Source organism: Apis florea, unplaced genomic scaffold, assembly GCF_048593485.1.
Source record: "Apis florea isolate Af1SG1 unplaced genomic scaffold, ASM4859348v1 contig_3683_pilon, whole genome shotgun sequence".
Lineage (NCBI taxonomy): Eukaryota > Metazoa > Arthropoda > Insecta > Hymenoptera > Apidae > Apis > Apis florea.
In genome coordinates, this window is record NW_028256803.1 from 87,665 (window position 1) to 108,320 (window position 20,656).

General features: G+C 35.7%; 1 protein-coding gene and 2 long non-coding RNA genes across 10 annotated transcripts in view; 1 reads left to right on the forward strand and 2 right to left on the reverse strand.

Annotated features, from left to right (window-relative positions):
• Positions 1-8,867: 8,867 nt before the first annotated feature.
• Positions 8,868-20,656, forward strand: part of LOC100865130 (uncharacterized) — a 103,595-nt gene continuing 91,806 nt past the window's right edge. For 6 of the 8 annotated variants that reach the window (XR_015294220.1, XR_015294221.1, XR_015294222.1 and 3 more), the window contains exon 1: positions 8,868-9,315. Coding sequence is in view for 5 of the 8 variants with exons in the window: in XM_086914515.1 (XP_086770641.1) it covers positions 9,279-9,315 (37 nt within the window). In the remaining 3 variants the exon portion in view is untranslated. The remainder of the gene's footprint in view (positions 9,316-20,656) is intronic. The other 2 variants (XM_086914517.1, XM_086914520.1) reach the window with 1 other exon arrangement.
• On the reverse strand, positions 13,863-14,780 carry LOC147656554 (uncharacterized). Its single transcript, XR_015294230.1, has 2 exons — positions 14,444-14,780; positions 13,863-14,237 (listed from the first exon to the last, which is right to left on the reverse strand). It is a non-coding gene; the product is annotated as an uncharacterized LOC147656554 (long non-coding RNA).
• Positions 15,782-18,193, reverse strand: LOC147656555 (uncharacterized). The gene is made up of 2 exons (XR_015294229.1): positions 16,630-18,193; positions 15,782-16,463 (listed from the first exon to the last, which is right to left on the reverse strand). It is a non-coding gene; the product is annotated as an uncharacterized LOC147656555 (long non-coding RNA).

Consider the following 20,656-nt stretch of genomic DNA (forward strand, 5'->3'; position numbering starts at 1 on the left):
TTTCGAGATAAAAAGAGGATATCAACGCAATCGATGTACAGTTATGCTAAACGCTTTTCGAAAACTGTCCAGCCGCCTCTTAACTGAAATCTCAAAACTTGAAAAGTTCCCTCTTCTAAACTCTTCCGCCGGAGACGTTTCTTTTCAACTGGTGGAAATTTCGCCTCGACCGGGCACCGTGCACCTTTAAGTGCTTTTGTCAGCTTCGCGCACGTACACGTGCACACAATCCCCGTTGAATTACACCCGCTCTGTCCGAGGCACGCGCACACGTTTTCAAAATCTCAACTTACAAGTCCATTATACTCGGAAAGTCTCTCACCTCAGGAGAGAAACACAGTCGAGAATTTAACAAATTTTTCTTTTTTAGATCCTATACCATCACCCTTTATTACTTGGGTCATTTCAAACCGAACGATATCTGTTCGCGTTCATTTCCTCTCGTCGTTCTTCCCGTGCCTTGCAAACAAACTACGAGTTGAAATCCGCGTCTCTAATAAGATTGAAAATTCGCTCGATAAAACATGAATAATTAAATGCACGCGCAACAAGCGATCGAAATATCTCTGGTTCAACCACCTTTGACTTTCTTACTTTCTCGCTCCAACAGGTAAACAAACGATACACGTGGCAATTTCCAGCGAAATCTAATTCACGCCCCACACTTTCGCAGTTTCCGTGTTATCAACGCTTCAGCGGTTTCGTTTCCGCGTTTGAAACGAGTTTTGTTGTTGCTGTTGTTGTTGGTGGTGTCTTCTTAACGGGGTTCGCAGATGTCATGGAAATCCCTGTTCCTTGCAAAATTTCTGGAGACACGGTCGGACAACATCGCGTAGAAAGCGAACATCCCTGCTCCACCATAAACGTCACAGTTCATTTCGCGTGACAAACGAGATTTGCACCGTTACACACCTTCGGCAAATCTTGGCGCGGCATCGCGTACCAACCATAATATAATTCGTTGGATAAATTGAAAACGTAAGGGAAGAAGGATGCACGGAAAACATTGTACGTGTATACCACCGTGAAGGACCTCTCTTTGAGCTCTTTTTCGTGAGATGAATTTTGCCGAGGTGCCATATTTACGATGTTGGGTAGTGTTGGGTAGTAAGCAGCTTATTACGGTTGAATCCTTAAATTATTGTGGGGGAAAGTGTAAGTGTCTTGTTTAATGCAAACACGTATTATTATCGATCAAGAGGGTATTAATATTCATTACTCTAGTAATTGTTGAGTAATCTTGAGAGACTTTGAGAATTGAAAGAGTGATGAAATTTTGAAATGAATATGTTTCTTTCTTTTGTAACAATCATTAGATGTATTATTCGAAAAAGAGAGAGGATTCGAATTTTGTATCTGTCGTAGCTTAATTGTACGTTGGATCGAATTAAATAATTAAATTAAATGGAAATTTCTATTTCTTGTGAGGGAAGATAACTTTACATTTAGCAGTGGTATTTTTCTTTAGCGTGTTTCCTTCTTCTAGAAATTTATGTTATTATATGTTATGAAATATCGAAAATACGATGTACAATTGTTAATATACTTGTCCGTATTCTGAAAGAAAAAATAAAAATGTTAATATTATTTGTCGAATAAAGTATAAACATGGAGGAAAAAACACATAATTTTAAATAGGAATTTCTTTGTTCCAATATCTTGTGAAAATATCTACAAGAGAGGAAAAATCAAAAATCCCGTATTTCGTTCGAAATATCGGATCTTTTTGTCGCTCGACTAACAAGTCTTACAGTCGTATCGATGGAAAATTTTATGATAACCATTTTGTGATACCACAACATAAACGTTTGAATAAATTGAAAGTATTATTTTTCAATTTCATCGAATGATACCAAATCGAAATTCGTTAAAGATACTATTAGAAATTCCTATTAAAATATTACGAATAGGGAAATCGAACGCTATATTTAGTGAATTTTATAATATTTTTTTTTTTTTATCCTATAGATATCGAGTATCAAAAGCATTAAAAGTATTCATGGGAAAAATAGTTGGGGAACTTCATATTCGGTTATAAATATTGAAATTCGTTTCGTCCAAGGAATAAATTGCGTCCAATGTTTTATGTAGTTTCCAATGTCGGCTTTCCATCGGGGAAAATTCTGTCACTGCGATCATTTTCGAATATTAGAAAATTCACAATAACGAAAAATATAGCCACAAGAGAAGACTTGTCGTACAACAGTAATAGTCGCGGAGTTCATTTCGTATGAGGAACAAGTTCCAGTGTGGCAGCGCTGGCAAAGATTGCGACCTCGTCACAGTAAAACCCGGCTCAGTTCCCGCAGAATTGTGAGAAACGTTCTGCAATAAAATTATTATGATCAAAAGAACATCGTGTTTTAATGCGAGCATCAAAGTCGGTTTCATACGACGTCGCCAACGCCACCTTTTTCGAATGTTTCGTGAACATTTTGTCATAATGGTTTTGAATCGTAAAGACTTCTTCAGAAATCTGATAGTAAGTATATGCAGAAATAATCTTATATTCCCCTGTCTTACAAATTAATAAATAATACGAAATGAACTAGATACGCTGACAACGAGTATGCAATAATATCTCGCTATTTTATGAAAGAATCGAAAAAAGAAATTTATCCCGATAAACGAAACACCGATTTTAACCTACCTTTCCCTCTATTTATTTCCTTTGGTGGATAATTTTTCAGAACGATCAGAATACGAAACGGAATAAGAATCCCACGGTCCAACGAACGAGCCGTCATCGTTTTCGTTTTTTAGAACCAAGTTTCACAGTCGTATATTCACGAACACGTCGCGTGTCCCAACAAGGCAGACGCAGTCTTTCGGAAATATAAAATATAACCGGAGACAAGCGTAGGTAGTCGCGAGAGAAAGAAAACTCGGCCGGTGCCTACGCGTGGAACCACGTTTTGTCCTTTCTGTATCCTTCGCGGGTCTACGTAGATGTTGCGGAAAACCTGACACAGTTTCTTCGAACCGTAAAAAAACTTCGCCTGGAATAGGAGAAAATCAACGGATGACGGTGTACCGTGGGAACTCGGCGTTCGTTCTACCCGCCAACTTCGAGGATTCTCGTTCCTCGTGTGCAATCGAGTTTCGTCATCAACGAGAGTAGACGATCTCGCGGAAACTCTGACACGGCGTTTTTCGAAATACGCTACATTCGTCGAGACATCGCGAAAAAAAAAGGAATAAAGAAAGAAAAGAAGAAAGGGAGGGGGGAAAAAAAGAAAGAAAAGGAGAAAACTCAATGTTCCTCGTTTCGAGTAGTTCCCTTTCAATCTCGCGAAGTTAAAATACCGTGGCAACCGGATATGACAAGAGGTATGAAAGTGGAATGCCAAAATTGAACCTACCGTTTCGCAAGGAAAACACGAAATACTTTATTTCGCACTTTAAGCCTCGTCCCAAAGGGACATTGTTTGTATACGAGCTACGTTGCCTGTTCGTGTTATCGTTCGAGTTCGTGAATACTGAGAACTGTAGTCGATGAATACGAAGAATTGTAGATTATTTACAAACAGAGCTACAATTCTCAATGAGGAGCCTTTTAAAAAGAAATTAATACGATAACGACGATGATAAATAGAAGCTTATTGATAATAGAAATAATCTTCTTCGAATCTAAATGTTTGTTAAAACGTTTGTTGTGATTTTGAAATTCTATTATTAAAAAATTGATTCGAAAATTGTTTTAGATCGAGATATTTAGTTATATTCACTAATTTAATATATATTTTATTTGCACGTTTTCTGACCATTTGTCTACAGATATTGTCTCTCGTTTTCCATTCCAATGGAAGATAAAATACTTGTTTGTGCCTACGTACTGTTCTATTTTGTCTTTCATTATTTGTGAACTATTGGCGTACGACGATGGTGTACGTGGATTGTCAGTCTGAACGAGGTTTTACTGGAAGGACAAGAAATTCCGTTACATCCTCTCTCGAGTCGCGAAAAATTCGACTAAACAAAGGCATTCTAATAAGAAGAGTTAATCCGAACCTCGTTAAAATTATGTCGGGTGACCACGACACAAAATATAACAGGCTCCATTGACATCCAAAAGGAAGCGCATGAAAACGAGATTCTATTCCAAAGCTCCTTCGAACGGTCGTTTTAACAAAACTCTGGCAAACTGTGGCTGGAAAACCCCTGACGCAGCCTCTCAAAAACGCGCCAGTTTCCCGCAAATTGGAAGAACCATGGACGACGGTGAGAAGCAATTTCAAGTCCATTGCTTTCGCTTCTATTTCTGGCTTTCGCCGAAAAATCTGATTATTTAAAAAAAAAGAAAAGAAAAGAAAAAGGAAAGTGGAAAACGAAGATTCGAGTTTGAATTAGGTAGAAACGATCGAAATATGTATGGTATCGCGTTCAAAACAACGTCGGGAGTTTTATAGACGAGTATCGTTGCCATAGAGAGAACGATATCGTCATGAACTCGCAAATGTTGCGGAAATTTCACCCACCGTGTGTCTTACGCCGCGTTCACATTGACCAGAACAATTCTGTTCGTGAACAGAAAGTTGCTTGTATCATTAACGTGAATAAGAGCAATATTGCATCCATATATAAGTTGTTGTAAAGTTTGATTTTTGCAAACAGTTCGCTGTTAATTTTCGTCGTGCGTGTATTGAAGCAAATTTTGAAATTAAAAACAAAAAAAAAAAGAATATATAGTTGTTTAAACATAGAGACATCACTAAAGATAAAATATATTTTAAAAATATATTTTTTCGAAAATACAGTGATACATCCAGTACCATAGATTTACCAGATTGACTAGAACATCATAAAATGAATATTGAATAAGGTAATTGTGCAGAGAAATACGAGTTGGATATCAAACTTTGACATAAAACTTTGCTCGAACCAGAATTATTGATCAATACAAAATTTTAACGGACTATACACGTGATCTTTAATGTGCAGCACGTACTTAACATTACAATTACTAGATGAGCATAATAACCTTTAGTAACAATAGAGTCAACTGTCCTCTTTTGAGTAACAAATCTAGAATAAAATGCATTTCCGTCTTCCTAAATATCACATCGTCGAAAGTTTTATATTTAAAATTGTTCCATTTAGCTAGCGTTTACCAAAGTTAGACAACACACGATCCGACACTTGACGATTAGCATAACGCTGGTGTAGATGCATCCATAGATGGAGGATTTGAATCTACGTTCCAGAACTATCACAAGAGGTGACAGGGTAGAGAAACTATGCTGATAACGTAACATCATTTATCTAATTTAACACGAAACCATAACTCTTCTGACCACGAAATATTCCCTCTTGCTCGACAATAAAACAAATCTTGAGGAATTCGTTATTACCGTTCGATTATATTTTCTCTGTCTAGAAGAAACACCTTCTAAAACGCTTTTGGTCAGTGTGTACGCAGCATTACGAATCGAAGAGAACGCAACGACAAAGGGGGTTGATGGAGACCGCGCGACAACGTCGTGAAAAAAGGAAGCGGAAGATAGGAGAAGAAGGGTGAGTAGCCTTCGTGAAAGTTTCGCGTGACACGCCGTTGGGGGTGCTATCGTTTCATTCGTATAGAGACGGTTTTGTTAGCCATGGGGGAAGGGCTGTCGACCAAGGGTTGCGAGGAATCTATCGGTAGGCCAGATTTTACCCCTGTGTGCACGCGAGTTTCCTGCTGTATAGTTTTCCTCGCAATACCTGGGACTATTTCGTGCCGGTTGATAAACACGTGTAATGGAAGGAATTGACTGTCGTTGGGAAGAAGGGAAGATGGAAGGGTGGATAAAAAGAATCGTAGAGAACACGGGAGAAGAGGGTAAAAGTGATTCCGCGAAAATAATTTCCCTTTTCAATCGTAACGCCGCAGAAGAAAGGCTCGGTTCATTGTTTTCGTGTTAGAATCCTTTGGTTAGATAGGAGGTCGGATTTGTCGATAGGAGATTCATGGAGGGCATGTGAGCATGGAGAAAGATTCGTATTGCGTTAACGAGATACGAATTCGGGTATTAGTCGCTGATTTGCATAGAGAGAGAAATTTCATAAGTGTTTTTATCTTTTTATAGTGGAGGAATTTTAAAATTCGATGGATACGTAGTAATTTCGTATTATCGAAATTCTATTTTTATTTCGTTTTGGGATTAAATATGTGCTTTTGTCACCTATTTGTGTATTTTTAAAATATTCGTAATATTGCTTTTTTTTTTGTGAATGCATCCTACATACATATTTACAATCGAAATTGTAAAAATAAAACGTTAAAACTTTATATAAATTTTATATTTTATAATGTAATTCTATTTGTATTTTTACCTGCATGTTTCACAATGTTAAAATGTTTATTATTAATATTAAACGCTTATTATTATTAATATTATAATTTTATGTATAAACATTCATAATACATGATTATTAATATTAATATTTATATTTTATTAACATGACTAAATTAAAATTATATTATGATAATATTAAAATTTGATATTAAATTGATATGGATAGAAAAATTGATTACATTGAACCGTTTGACGAGATTAATTATAATCTCCTAAGGTATCTCTCATTTCAATCGCCAAAATTAGAAAATCAATAAAGCTTATCATATTTCTCTCATCCGATTTTTATGGAATCTTCGCTGATAAAATCGCGTTAAGTATTTCAAAAACCGCGTTTATTGCGCATATTTCTATTTTTCTTAATATAATATAATTTCATCGGTCAAAGTCCTCTCGTAATTTTTCGATAATCTTCATCTCGTATACACACAATCCGTCGAGTAATTTCTCCGCATTATAGCCAGTTACGCGGCCGCGTTAATTAAAATCTCTCTCTCCCTCTCTGCCGAAAAACTCGTCACTGAAATCCCAAACCGAAAGATATGAACAATACAACGATGAACGAGCAAAACAACGACCACACACTACTTGTTTCGGAATTGATGTGTAGACGATCGAAGTGTCTGCACGAACGTACTTCTCAAAGCGGGTGAAAATATCGTTCGTCGCGCGAGCAACTCGAAAGCCATTGTGTATTATTTAATGACTTCGAGATCTATTATCGTGGAAACTTTCTAAAAGTCTTCTTGCCTGGACGAGATTAAAAATACAATTCCAAAGTATAATTCTATCCCTTGAACAGAGTTCACCAAATCCATTATATTCACCGAATCCCTCGTATCTTGGGGATGCGTCATCGAAAAATCGTGCAATCTACGGGAAGAAGTTAAGTGTGACGAAGCACGCATGTGACAGAGCCTTTGGATCCGGTGGCAAATTTTCCGACAGATTATTCTGAAAAATTGCCACGGCAGAAAAGCAAGATCATGGAAATCCATCTCCTATATATTTTCTGGCCACATATTAACAGGAAATTGGATGTTTCGCGTTACCCTGTTTGGACAGCGTTCCAGATTCGCAATTTCTTTTTTTCTTTTTTTTTTCCTTTCTATGAACCATGCATTTTTTCAAATGCATCGCAGGATCGAAGATTTACGAGTGAATCCTTTTACCCCTCGAATATATGTACAAAAAAAAGAGTGACATATTTAAATCGATCGAGATACATTGAATCTATTTATATCCGATCATCCTCGAAGACACTCGATTATGCGGTAAGATATATCGATATCAGCCTTCTTCCACGACTTTGTGCGAGGCAATTTTTACCAGAGATCGAGATGAAATTGAAATTTACCATGCATCGACGTTCCACTAACAAAAAAAAAAAAAAAAAAAGAAAAAAAATTCTTTGACAGAATTTTATTGACGCAAAAACCACGGATTTCTCTTTCATACATACGATCAAGGATTGGCGTGAATATATCGTGGTACGAAAACGAAAAAAAAAAAAAAAAAGAAAAGAAGAAGAAGAAAAACAATAATAGAAGAAAGAAAAGTGGATCCCCCGGTGGACAACTTCACCTCGAATCGCTTACGAAACCCCTGAAAATAAAGTCGGCAATCCGGCCACGAAGGGTGCATACCGGCAGCAACCAACAGGTGTTACGTAACGAAATTTCATTAAAAAAACAACGAACGGCATCGACCCTCTCGCATCTCGGAATAACCTACTTAAATTCGCCAGACAATCTCGAGCCAACCCCTCTCCACTACCCCCATCCCGACTCCATCAAGTGGAGTGACTTGAAATCAGCCGCGAGCCGCGGGGAAAAGTACCGCGAGGCATTCGTGCGGATGGGATCTCCTTCGAGGAACAACCTCTCCTCTTCTTTTTCCGTTCTCGCCTGTGTCGCGCGCATGTAAAGGGATTGCCTGGTATCGATGGCCCGCCAAGTATTAATCGACGAGAACAATGGATTCGCGCACAAAGACCGAGAATGCATTCCCTTCCCTGTAACGCGAAGAAACGCTACGAGTTTAGCGTTCCGCGTACAACAGAGAGTCTGGCTTCGCCTTATCCTGTGCTCTAGAGAATACACCAAGCCAGTCCCTTCGAAGAGTGAGGGTTTTTGAACGCGAGACACATCGAGTTAACACGAAAGAAAAGGAGAAACAGAAGGAGAAAAACGGGTAGAGAGAGAGAGAGAGAGAAAAACAGGTTGGTATGGGTGGACGTAAGCGAAGGAAGGGGTTAGCCTATCGGCTCGGGGTTGCTCGGAATCTATCGGTGGGCCAGATTTCACTGACACACAGTTCTCCTCCCCGGCACACGCAAAACGATATCCTCTCACCGTGACCCCCTCCTCCCTGCGCCGGTGGTGAAAGACGGCGGAAGGCGACAGAAGAGGAGTAGCGGAGAGATCGGTTGCGAGGCGCTTGCGCGCGCACTCGCACTCGCGCCGCTCCTCGACGTCGTTTTGCAAGGAAATTGATTCTGCGCGAAACGGCAGGCTACGAGGGAGCACCGCCAGAAGAGCCGGGCTCCGCAGACCGCGCACACATCGCAGAGGGGGTTGCTCGCAACTCCACGCTCGCCTCCACGCTACCGCCGAGTAGTACGAGACTCGCCGCCTCTCTATCTACCCTTACCCGTCGGGGGCACCACGTCGTCCGTTGCGCGACGCTCGCTATTATGTAAGGGGACGTCGTTTGGCTCGCGTCGTCGAAACTGGGGTCAGGCCGAACGACGGTAAAGGACACGCACTGGACACGCGAAGGGGAGAGAAGCACGCGCTGGAAGGGCGACATGCGAAGAGACGCGTCGCGCCGGCCGCGTTACGACCACACACATCCGTGCCACCACGAATATCGTAGGGACGACGAGGGACGGCGATCGCAGAAATAAGACGCAATTCGAGGATCGGAGGAGAGGCATCGATGGAACTGAAAATTCTGTTGTTCGTTCATGTTGTGGGTGAGTGATCGGTTTATTGTTATCCTTTGGCCCTCGTGTCGTGGTAACGTGGTTTCGATCGGAATTTTCTTTTTTTTCTTTTTTTTTTTGGTAAATTGAAATTTGGCTTTTTACCGCGGTCACGTTTTATGCGAGGAGAGGGATCTTCCGCTCGTGCTAGAGGAGGTGAGTTCTACTTCTTCACGTTTCCGTCATTCTATCCGCTTGACCCTTCTCGGCCATCCTTGCGGGCCGTTGCCCCGATGTCTCGAGTCTTGTATGGATTAGGCTGCTCGAAGTCGATGGGGGGAAACGATAGTAATATTTGATGCGTGTTTATTCGTGGAAGTTTATTCATGGTCTAGGCAAGTTTGTGTTTTCTTCGTGCGAGGGATCTTGGATCCCCGGTTAAATTCAAGCAATTCTCTTACGGCCCGGCGTGTATCGTCACGTCGATGCCCCTTCGTTTTGTGCCGGTGGTTTTCTCTTTGATAGCGCGAGATTGAAGCGGAGGGTGGAAGGAAGACCAAGGCTCTCGGATGAGATCAGAGGCATGAATTTTAAGTATGATTTCATGCACCGGAGCAACGGGGTTGTTTGGTTGAAAAGCGTGCGGTCGGCTCTTTGAAGGGATTGAAACGCGATTTAATTTCCAGCCGTGCCGCCAGTCAACATTCTTTCGACTAGTTTACGATAGTTTGTGTATTTTCTATTTTCCAGTCTTTTGTTGCCCGAGAAAATAACGTTTAAGAAGAATGGATGGAGAACTTGCAAAGAATGTTTTATACAGTGATGCATGATAAATAAATGTGTGGTTACCAACGAGTCAAAGAAAGTGTATAAAAATTTCGGTGAAATAGTCGAGATCGGATTTCTAACGGATCGAATCGGTTCAATTAAAAATGAACGCATGAAATCAAGCTGTTCGTACGTGGACACGAGAGAAAAAAAGAGTGGGAGAGAAAGAAAGAGAGTAACTCTCGTCGAAATATATTGACGCTTCCGTGAAATTTTGTAATTTCGCCTCGCTTCACGTGTCGCGACCGTGTGTATCGACCGACTCTTTGTTTAGGGAGTGGAAAAAGCATAAAAAAAAAAAAAAAAAGAAAAAAGAAAAAAAGAAAAAAAGGAAAAAAAAGGGAAACAAGCGAGAAGAACGAAAAAGTGAATATATACACATGTATGCATATAACATATAAAAAAATACGCATAGAGGAAGAGAGCGTAACAAAAAAAGAGTGCAAGGTTGAAAAAGAATGAAAAAGAGGAGAAAACTGCGAAGAAAACTCGGATGTCGAGATCGTTTTCGACGATACAGCCGAGAGGGGTGAAGGGGAACGTGGTACTCTCGTCACCACGCGGTTAAAATATTTGTCCTCGCAACTATTTATTCGGCGAACGCGAATTGAGCAGTTCAATTGGCGAACGCGTTTACCGACGAATATCCCATCGACAAACAACGATATCGACTGTCAGGGGGAAAAAAATTATTTCGCGCAGATCCATGCTGGTAAATCAAGGTGCAAAAAAAAAAAAAAAAAAGAAAAAAGAAATTCGAGAAAGAAAAGAAAGAGACGAAAAACGAAGATAAAGAAAAAAGAAATAAAGTTGAAATGGTGTATGAACAAAGAAACGTAGGCAAAGATGTAGATAAAGATATAGACGAAGACATGGACAAAGTACGAGATACGAGAGAGAATGGGAATCGGAAGGATTCTTATCCATCGGAGCATTGAACTCGCGAAAGGGGGTGGCTTGCGACGTCGAGACGCTGGTTGGCAGGGTCACTGCTCCGATAAAATGATCGAGCAGAGCAGTTTCTCTAATAGAAATTTAGCAAATTTGATGAATAATTGTGCCAATGGATAATTACGTTAAGCCTGCTTGAACGGTTTCACGATATTCTCACTCTCTCCCTCGTATTTCATTCGGTACAACAAATCGCAATCCTTCCTCCGATTAGTTTGGCCTGATTCTCGACCAGCCACCTTCTACCTCGTTCATCGTCGGCTTATTTCATTGCCACTTTATCGAGTTCTCCATCTTTCTTTTCCTACCTTTCCTGCTCGATCTCTTCCTCTTCCATTTCAACCCCCCTCGAAGGAAACTCAACGCGGAAAAACCGTATCGATGCCACGGCTAATCGAATGTATCTGCCAGTTTTACGAGTTCACGCGGCGCGCGTATAGAAACGGGTAAGCTCACGAGAGAGGAACACGAACGATCCCAAGTCTCGTGTGGCTCTCAACCGCGAGAACATCCCTTTTCGTCGATCGCCGACGTGAAATACGATCGTGCGGCGTCGAAACGTCGATTCCATTGTAGCGATTCCATCGACATCGAGCTCTCTTCTCCTTCCTCTTTTTTCCGTTTAGTCTTTTTATTCTTTACCCGCGCGGCGCCGCTAGATTGTTTTCCTTGCCCCTTCCAACCCATCGTCCCATCCTATCACCTTCGACATTGCGCGCGCGCGCGCGCGTCTTTTCTTCCACGATTTCTTTCCACGTTTTTCCTATCTCTTTTTTCTATTTGTCCTCTTTTTTTTTTAATCATATCTCGGTAAGCCTCTCCCAATACACGTGCACTTGCATCGTGACATGAAAGATGCAAGTCAGTCTACTGGAACGTGTCACAACTTCGTCGCCCAGAGTTTTCTTTTATTTCCCCCTGTTCTTTCTCTTTTTCTCTCTCCCCTGATCCTACTCTCTCGGTTTCCTTTCCCTGTTACAATTCTTTTCCTCTTACAACACAGTTTCTCTCTCGCTTTCTCCTTCTTACTACTTACTATTTTTCCATTTCTCTTCTTGCAACTATATCCATCGGTTTCTTTTCTTTTCTTTGCTGGTGGCTGGTTTCTTTTCCACCCTTTTCCTCAACCTCCACTAGAGGTTAACGAGTCACGACGATTGTCATCTTTCACGCGGCATCGCTTCCACGTCGGTCGACGTCGGCGCTGCCAACCGAGTGAATAGTTCGCCACTCGTGGAACGCGGATCTGTGTTCCCTTTCCATCGTGGGGAAGCAATTCTTCCGGCGAGCAAGCGACCCGATTTATTCACATCCATCCGGTCGCCGCTTCTTATTCCGCTCTTACGCAATCGGCGATTCTTGGCGTGCGAGTGAGCTCTCTCTTACCCTATTTGTTTCGTTCGGGTATAGTCTATCACTGGAATGAGAAGAAAGAAATTTTTTGATTCGATTGATTTGTTGAAATGGAAAGGACAGAACATGATTAATTGTAGTGAAATCTTGATCGATTGATTTAATTGAAAGGTAAATAGGATGGATTAAGCTGGATGGATAATTGAGATATATGGAGAAAGGATTAACTTATTATTCGTACTTTTTTTTTTAATTAATTTCATCAAAAATGGAAAGTAAATTTTTAACAGAAATGTAAAAATAATAAAATACGTATAGGGATCTGTAAAGAAGAAAAATATTAAGAAATTAGAAATTCAAATAAAGAGTTAAATTTATTTTTCTATAATAAAATAATAATAATTGAATTCAAATCGTATTCAACTGGCTTCAAGTTTGATATGTAAATATTATTTAACGATACATTTAATCATTAAATTAGTTAATAAATGAATAATTTTATCATTTATATTATATAATATATTATAGATATATAATAGATATGGAGTCGGTATTTTATGTAACATAAAATACGAAATAAAAAAATAAAAAATAAAAAAATATTTTAATAAAATTGACAAACAAACAATAAAATAATTGGGAAAGAAAATTAATTGTCTAAATGAATTCTTTAATGGATAATTATTTAAAAATTATTTAAACAATTTAAATTTTTTATGTAAATAATATCCAAGCTTCCAAAATATATAAATAATGATCAATTCAGAAAATATACTTGTAGAAAAAGAACGTTTTGAGAATTATGTTTTCGGTTTACGTCTCTCGGATGGGAGGACTGCCACAAGATAATCAAGTGAATGAGGAATGAAGGAGCTTTAGGGATAGAAGAGGAAATAAGAGAAATCTTAAAAGGACAGATGGATAGATGAGAGAAATAATAAAGCTAAAGGAAAAGCAAAGGACAAAGATTTGAAGGAGAGAAGTTGCACTTAATTGCATCATTGATCTTTTAGCTTATAGCAAGAAGTCATACTCGTGTAACGAGTTTCGATTCAATATTGGAAAATTGTAATTTCAATAAAATTTAGTTTATAATTTAACTTTATTAGATATCTTTAATATCTTAATATAACATTTCTAACAGAGTGTTGTAAAATAAGTAACTTAATAGTTGTAAATTTAGTAGTAACAGTTATTTTAAGTAGTTAGTAAAGAAATCATAAACCAAAGATTTCAGAAACTTTTTACAAGTTGACTTGTATACAAGTAAATATAAAAAAATAGAAGAGAAAGTTAGAAAATATAACTTGTTATTAATAAAACGAAAAGTGAACATTTCAAAAAATGTTACACATATATATTATTTTATAAAAAGAATTACTTTTTTTTTATAAATTTAAATATATTTAAATGATTATTTTAAAGTAAAAAAAAAAAAATAACAGAAATGAAAAAATGTTTGAAAATTGATAAAGAATTATAAATTTTAATCAATTGTATATTGCATATAACATTTATATATTCTTATAATAATAGAAATTACAGAGACTATATATTTTAATAAATAAAATTTTTTCTCTTACATATTTCTCTTTTGTCGCAAGAAAAATTAAGAAACTTTCTTGGTTACCTGATATATTACTGTTCACGGTAACAAAACTGCCAAGATTTACCGTGATTGTAGTACTTAGTCTTGTCGTCGTTAAGACGCTGGGTTGTCGTAAATGCAACTCTGGCGACACCATCCACGCGATCTTGCTAATTTGCATTGGTGTTTATCATCCGGACTGGGTGAGAATTGTCGAGGGTACGTTCTCTCTCATGAAGGCACTACGAAAGACCTGTGTTTCAAGCCGAAAATCAGCGAGACATTCTCGTTGAACATTTAGTATCGCACCCGACAGAAGTAATTACAAGTATAATAGTTTCCGCAATGTGGTGACGTCGTAATACGGATCAAGCAATCGAACATGTAAACTTCGATTGCTTGAATGAGTTAATTTATTTGCATCTAAGAAGATAAGGATTTCATGAAATTATATATTACCTTTAGTTGAATTCATATTGAAGGTTGCAGAATGACCTGAATAGAATTCTAACTGCATTGCATCATTCGATGTTATTTGGTGCTTCACTTTTAATATAATTACGCAAAAGTCACTGTACACTTCCCACAAGTTCATCACTGAGATTTTGAATTCTTATTTTTCACAGTTTCTATTAATTTTCTTGTCGAAACACTCGAGCGCGTAAACTGACGCTAACCGACAAATTTAAAATTTCATAGGGACTTCAATGCCCTCTATTTCAAGATATAGAATACTCAGCAGAGTTCTGATGTCACTATGATAATTGGTGCTGCGATCTAGTTTCTCGATTTAGCACTACAATATATTTTAAAAAATAGTATATATTTTAAAAAATAGTAAAATAGTGAAAGATACTTCTCGTCTTTCAATATGCATATATTCTTCGTCTCCAAATTTTTTCACGATTTCTGTCAAGATCCTCGAATAAGTATAACACCTGACCGATTTTGCGATTTTATAATAACGATTATGCTAAAAATTTGATTTAATCTTCTATTAAAAACGAAAAGTATTCTAGAGAAATTCTTATAAATACAATAATTAATAAAGGTACTTGATAATTTTATTTTACATAATTTTTTTTAGGAAAGTTGCTGTAAATTTTTTAACACAAAAATGAGATTTTAAACTTTTATCTTCTATGTTTTATTAATTTATTTGTCAAAATATTCAAACATATAATACGATTTTACGAAATTGTATGTTATTTCTGGTTAAATTCATATCGGAAGTTGAAGAATGTCATTTCGATAGAATTCTAACTGCACTGCATTAATCGATGTTATTTGGTGTTTCACTTTTAACATAATTATGCAAAAGCCATTGTACACTTCCCACAAGTTCATCACTGAGATTTTGAATTCTTATTTTTCACAGTTTCTATCAATTTTCTTGTCGAAACACTCGAGCGCGTAAACTGACGCTAACTGACAAATTTAAAATTTCATAGGAACTTCAATGCCCTCTATTTCAAGATATAGAATACTCAGCAGAGTTCTGATGTCACTATGATAATTGGTGCTGCGATCTAGTTTCTCGATTTAGCACTTCAGTATATTTTAAAAAATAATATATATTTTAAAAAATAGTAAAATAGTGAAAGATACTTCTCGTCTTTCAATATGCATATATTCTTCATCTCCAAATTTTTTCACGATTTCTGTCAAGATTCTCGAATAAGTATAACACCTGACCGATTTTGCGATTTTATAATAACGATTATGCTAAAAATTTGATTTAATCTTCTATTGAAAAACGAAAAGTATCCTATAGAACTTCTATTATAAATACAATAATTAATAAAGGTACTTGATAATTTTATTTTTCATAATTTTTTTTAGGAAAGTTGCTGTAAATTTTTTAACACAAAAATGAGATTTTAAACTTTTATCTTCTATGTTTTATTAATTTATTTGTCAAAATATTCAAACATATAATACGATTTTACGAAATTTATGTTATTTCTGGTTAAATTCATATCGGAAGTTGCAGAATGTCATTTCGATAGAATTCTAACTGCACTGCATTAATCGATGTTATTTGGTGTTTCACTTTTAACATAATTATGCAAAAGCCATTGTACACTTCCCACAAGTTCATCACTGAGATTTTGAATTCTTATTTTTCACAGTTTCTATCAATTTTCTTGTCGAAACACTCGAGCGCGTAAACTGACGCTAACCGACAAATTTAAAATTTCATAGGAACTTCAATGCCCTCTATTTCAAGATATAGAATACTCAGCAGAGTTCTGATGTCACTATGATAATTGGTGCTGCGATCTAGTTTCTCGATTTAGCACTTCAGTATATTTTAAAAAATAATATATATTTTAAAAAATAGTAAAATAGTGAAAGATACTTCTCGTCTTTCAATATGCATATATTCTTCATCTCCAAATTTTTTCATGATTTCTGTCAAGATTCTCGAATAAGTATAACACCTGACCGATTTTGCGATTTTATAATAACGATTATGCTAAAAATTTGATTTAATCTTCTATTAAAAACGAAAAGTATTCTATAGAACTTCTATTATAAATACAATAATTAATAAAGGTAATTGATAATTTTATTTTTCATAATTTTTTTTAGGAAAGTTGCTGTAAATTTTTTAACACAAAAATGAGATTTTAAACTTTTACCTCCTATGTTTCATTAATTTATTTGTAAAAATATTCAAATATATAATACGATTTCATGAAATTGTATGTTATTTCTGATTGAATTCATATCGGAAGTTGCAGAATATCATTTTAACAGAATTCTAACTGCACTGCATCAATCGATGTTATTTGATGTTTCACTTTTAACATAATTATGCAAAAGCCATTGTATACTTGCCACAAGTTCATAACTGAGATTTTGAATTCCTATTTTTCACAGTTTCTATCAATTTTCGAAATACTCGAGCGCAGTAACTGGCGCTAACTGACAAATTTAAAATTTCATAGGGATTTCAATGCCCCCTATTTCAAAATATAGAATACTCAGCAGAGTTCTGATGTCACTATGATAATTAGTGCTGCTATCTAGTTTCTCGATTTAGCATTTTAGAATATTTTAAAAAATAGTGAAGGATATACTTGTCCTGTTTCAATTTGCATATATTTCTCGTCTTTCTTCCGTGGTGTCTAGCAAGACTTTCGAATAAGTACCCTGTCTGACTGATTTCTTGATCTTATATTTCAACTTGGGTCTGATTTTTTATTGAAAAACAAAAAGTGCTGTATAGAACTCTATTGTTAGTACAACAGTTAATAAAGGTATTCGATAATTTCATTTGTTATATTTTTTCATTATGAATATTGCTGGAAATTTTTTAGGCATGAATAAAATTTCAAACTTTTATTTTCATGTTTCGTTTTTATTTGTAAGGATATTCAAACACATAATACGATGATTGATTGATTTCGCGATTTAATGACGATCATTTTGTTTCGATCTTTCATTGAAATGTATAGAATGCTCAGCAGAGTTCTGATGTCACCATAAAAATTGGTGCTGCTATCTAGTTTCTCTTCGATTTAGCACTTCAGTATATTTCAAAAAATTCTAGAGGATGTACTTGTTGTCTTACAATTTGCATATATTTCTCATCTTTGAATTCTTCCGTGGTGTTTATCAAGACTTTCGAATGAGTACTTTGTTTATAACACATAATATGATGTTTGATTGATTTCGCGATTTAATGACAACCATTTTGTTTCGATTTTTCATTGAAATGTATAGAATACTCAGCAGAGTTCTGATATCTCTATAACAATTGATGCTGCTATCTAGTTTCTCGATTTAGCACTTCAGTATATTTTAAAAAATAATGCAGGATGTACGTGTCGTCTTTCAATTTGCATATATATTTCTTGTCTTTGAATTCTTCCGGGGTGTCTATCAAGACTTTCAAATAAGTACTGTGCCTAGCCGATTTCTCCATCTTTTAATAACTAATATATCTTGGGTTTGATTTTTTATTGAAAAACGAAATGTGCTGTATAGAACTTCTATTGTTAGTGCGGTTAATGAAGGTATTCGATAATTTTGTTATTTATTATGAAAGTTGCTGTAAATTTTTTAGGCCTGAATTAAATTTCAAACTTTTATCTTTTATGCTTCATTTTTATTTGTAAGGATATTTAAACACATATTCAAATACGATGTTTGATTGATTTCGCAATTTAATGATAACCATTTTGTTTCGATCTTTCATTGAAATGTATAGAATGCTCAGCAAAGTTCTGATGTCACCATAAAAATTGGTGCTGCTATCTAGTTTCTCGATTTAGCACTTCAGTATATTTTAAAAAATAGTGCAGGATGTACGTGTCGTCTTTCAATTTGCATATATATTTCTCATCTTTGAATTCTTCCGCGGTGTTTATCAAGACTTTCAAATAAGTACTGTGTCTAGCCGATTTCTCCATCTTTTAGTAACTAATATATCTTGGGTTTGATTTTTTATTGAAAAACGAAAAGTGCTGTATAGAACTTCTGTTGTTAGTGCAACGGTTAATGAAGGTATTCGATAATTTTATTTGTTATGTTTTTTTATTATGAATGTTGCTTAGGTATGAATAAAATTTCTAACTTTTATTTTCTATGCTTCGTTTTTATTTGTAAAAATATTCGAATGTAATATGTTGATTGATTTCGCGATATAATGATAACCATTTTGTTTCGATCTTTCATTGAAATGTATAGAATGCTCAGCAAAGTTCTGATGTCACCATAAAAATTGGTGCTGCTATCTAGTTTCTCGATTTAGCACTTCAGTATATTTTAAAAAATAGTGCAGGATGTACGTGTCGTCTTTCAATTTGCATATATATTTCTCATCTTTGAATTCTTCCGCGGTGTCTATCAAGACTTTCAAATAAGTACTGTGTCTAGCCGATTTCTCCATCTTTTAGTACTATATCTTGGGTTTGATTTTTTATTGAAGAACGAAAAGTGCTGTATAGAACTTCTGTTGTTAGTGCAACGGTTAATGAAGGTATTCGATAATTTTATTTGTTATGTTTTTTTATTATGAATGTTGCTTAGGTCTGAATAAAATTTCTAACTTTTATCTTCTATGCTTCGTTTTTATTTGTAAAAATATTCGAATGTAATACGTTGATTGATTTCGCGATATAATGATAACCATTTTGTTTGATCTTTCATTGAAATGTATAGAATGCTCAGCAGAGTTCTGATGTCACCATAAAAATTGATGCTGCTATCTAGTTTTTCTTCGATTTAGCACTTCAGTATATTTTAAGAAATTGTGGAGGATGTACTTGTTGTCTTACAATTTGCATATATTTCTCATCTTTGAATTCTTCCGTGGTATCTATCAACACTTTCGAATAAGTATCCTGTTGGCCGATTTCTCGATCTTGTAGTAACTATTATATCTCAACCTGCATTTGATATTTTATTGAAAAACGAAAAGTGCTCTATAGAACTTCCATTGTTAGTACAACGGTTATTACAGGTATTCTATAATTTTATTTGTTATATTTTTTATTATAAAAGTTACTGTAAATTTTTTAAGCATGAATAAAATTTCAAACTTTTATCTTTTATGCTTCGTTTTTATTTGTAAGGATATTCAAACACATAATACGATGTTTGATCGATTTCGCGATTTAATGATAGCCATTTTGTTTCGATCTTTCATTGAAATATATAGAATACTCAGCAGAGTTTTGATATCGCTGTAACAATTGGTGCTGCTATCTAGTTTCTCGATTTAGCACTTCAGTATATTTTAAAAAATAGTGCAGGATGTACGTGTCGTCTTTCAATTTGCATATATTTCTCATCTTTGAATGCTTCCGCGGTGTCTATCAAGACTTTCAAATAAGTACTCTGTCTGGCTGATTTCTCCATCTTTTAGTAACTAATATATCTTGGGTTTGATTTTTTATTGAAAAACGAAAAGTGCTATATAGAACTTCTGTTGTTAGTGCAACGGTTAATGAAGGTATTCAATAATTTTATTTGTTATGTTTTTTTATTATGAATGTTGCTTAGGTATGAATAAAATTTCTAACTTTTATTTTCTTTGTTTCGTTTTTATTTGTAAAAATATTCGAATGTAATACATTGATTGATTTCGCGATATAATGATAACCATTTTGTTTCGATCTTTCATTGAAATGTATAGAATGATCAGCAGAGTTCTGATGTCACCATAAAAATTGGTGCTGCTATCTAGTTTCTCTTCGATTTAGCACTTCAGTATATTTCAAAAAATTCTGGAGGATGTACTTGTTGTCTTACAATTTGCATATATTTCTCATCTTTGAATACTTCCGTGGTATCTATCAAGACTTTCGAATAAGTACCTTGTCTATAACACATAATATGATGTTTGATTGATTTCTCGATTTAATGACAACCATTTTGTTTCGATCTTTCATTGAAATGTATAGAATACTCAGCAGAGTTCTGATATCGCTGTAACAATTGGTGCTGCTATCTAGTTTCTCGATTTAGCACTTCAGTATATTTTAAAAAATAGTGCAGGATGTACGTGTCGTCTTTCAATTTGCATATATATTTCTCATCTTTGAATTCTTCCGCGGTGTTTATCAAGACTTTCAAATAAATACTGTGTCTAGCCGATTTCTCTATCTTTTAGTAATTAATATATCTTGGGTTTGATCTTTTATTGAAAAACGAAAAGTG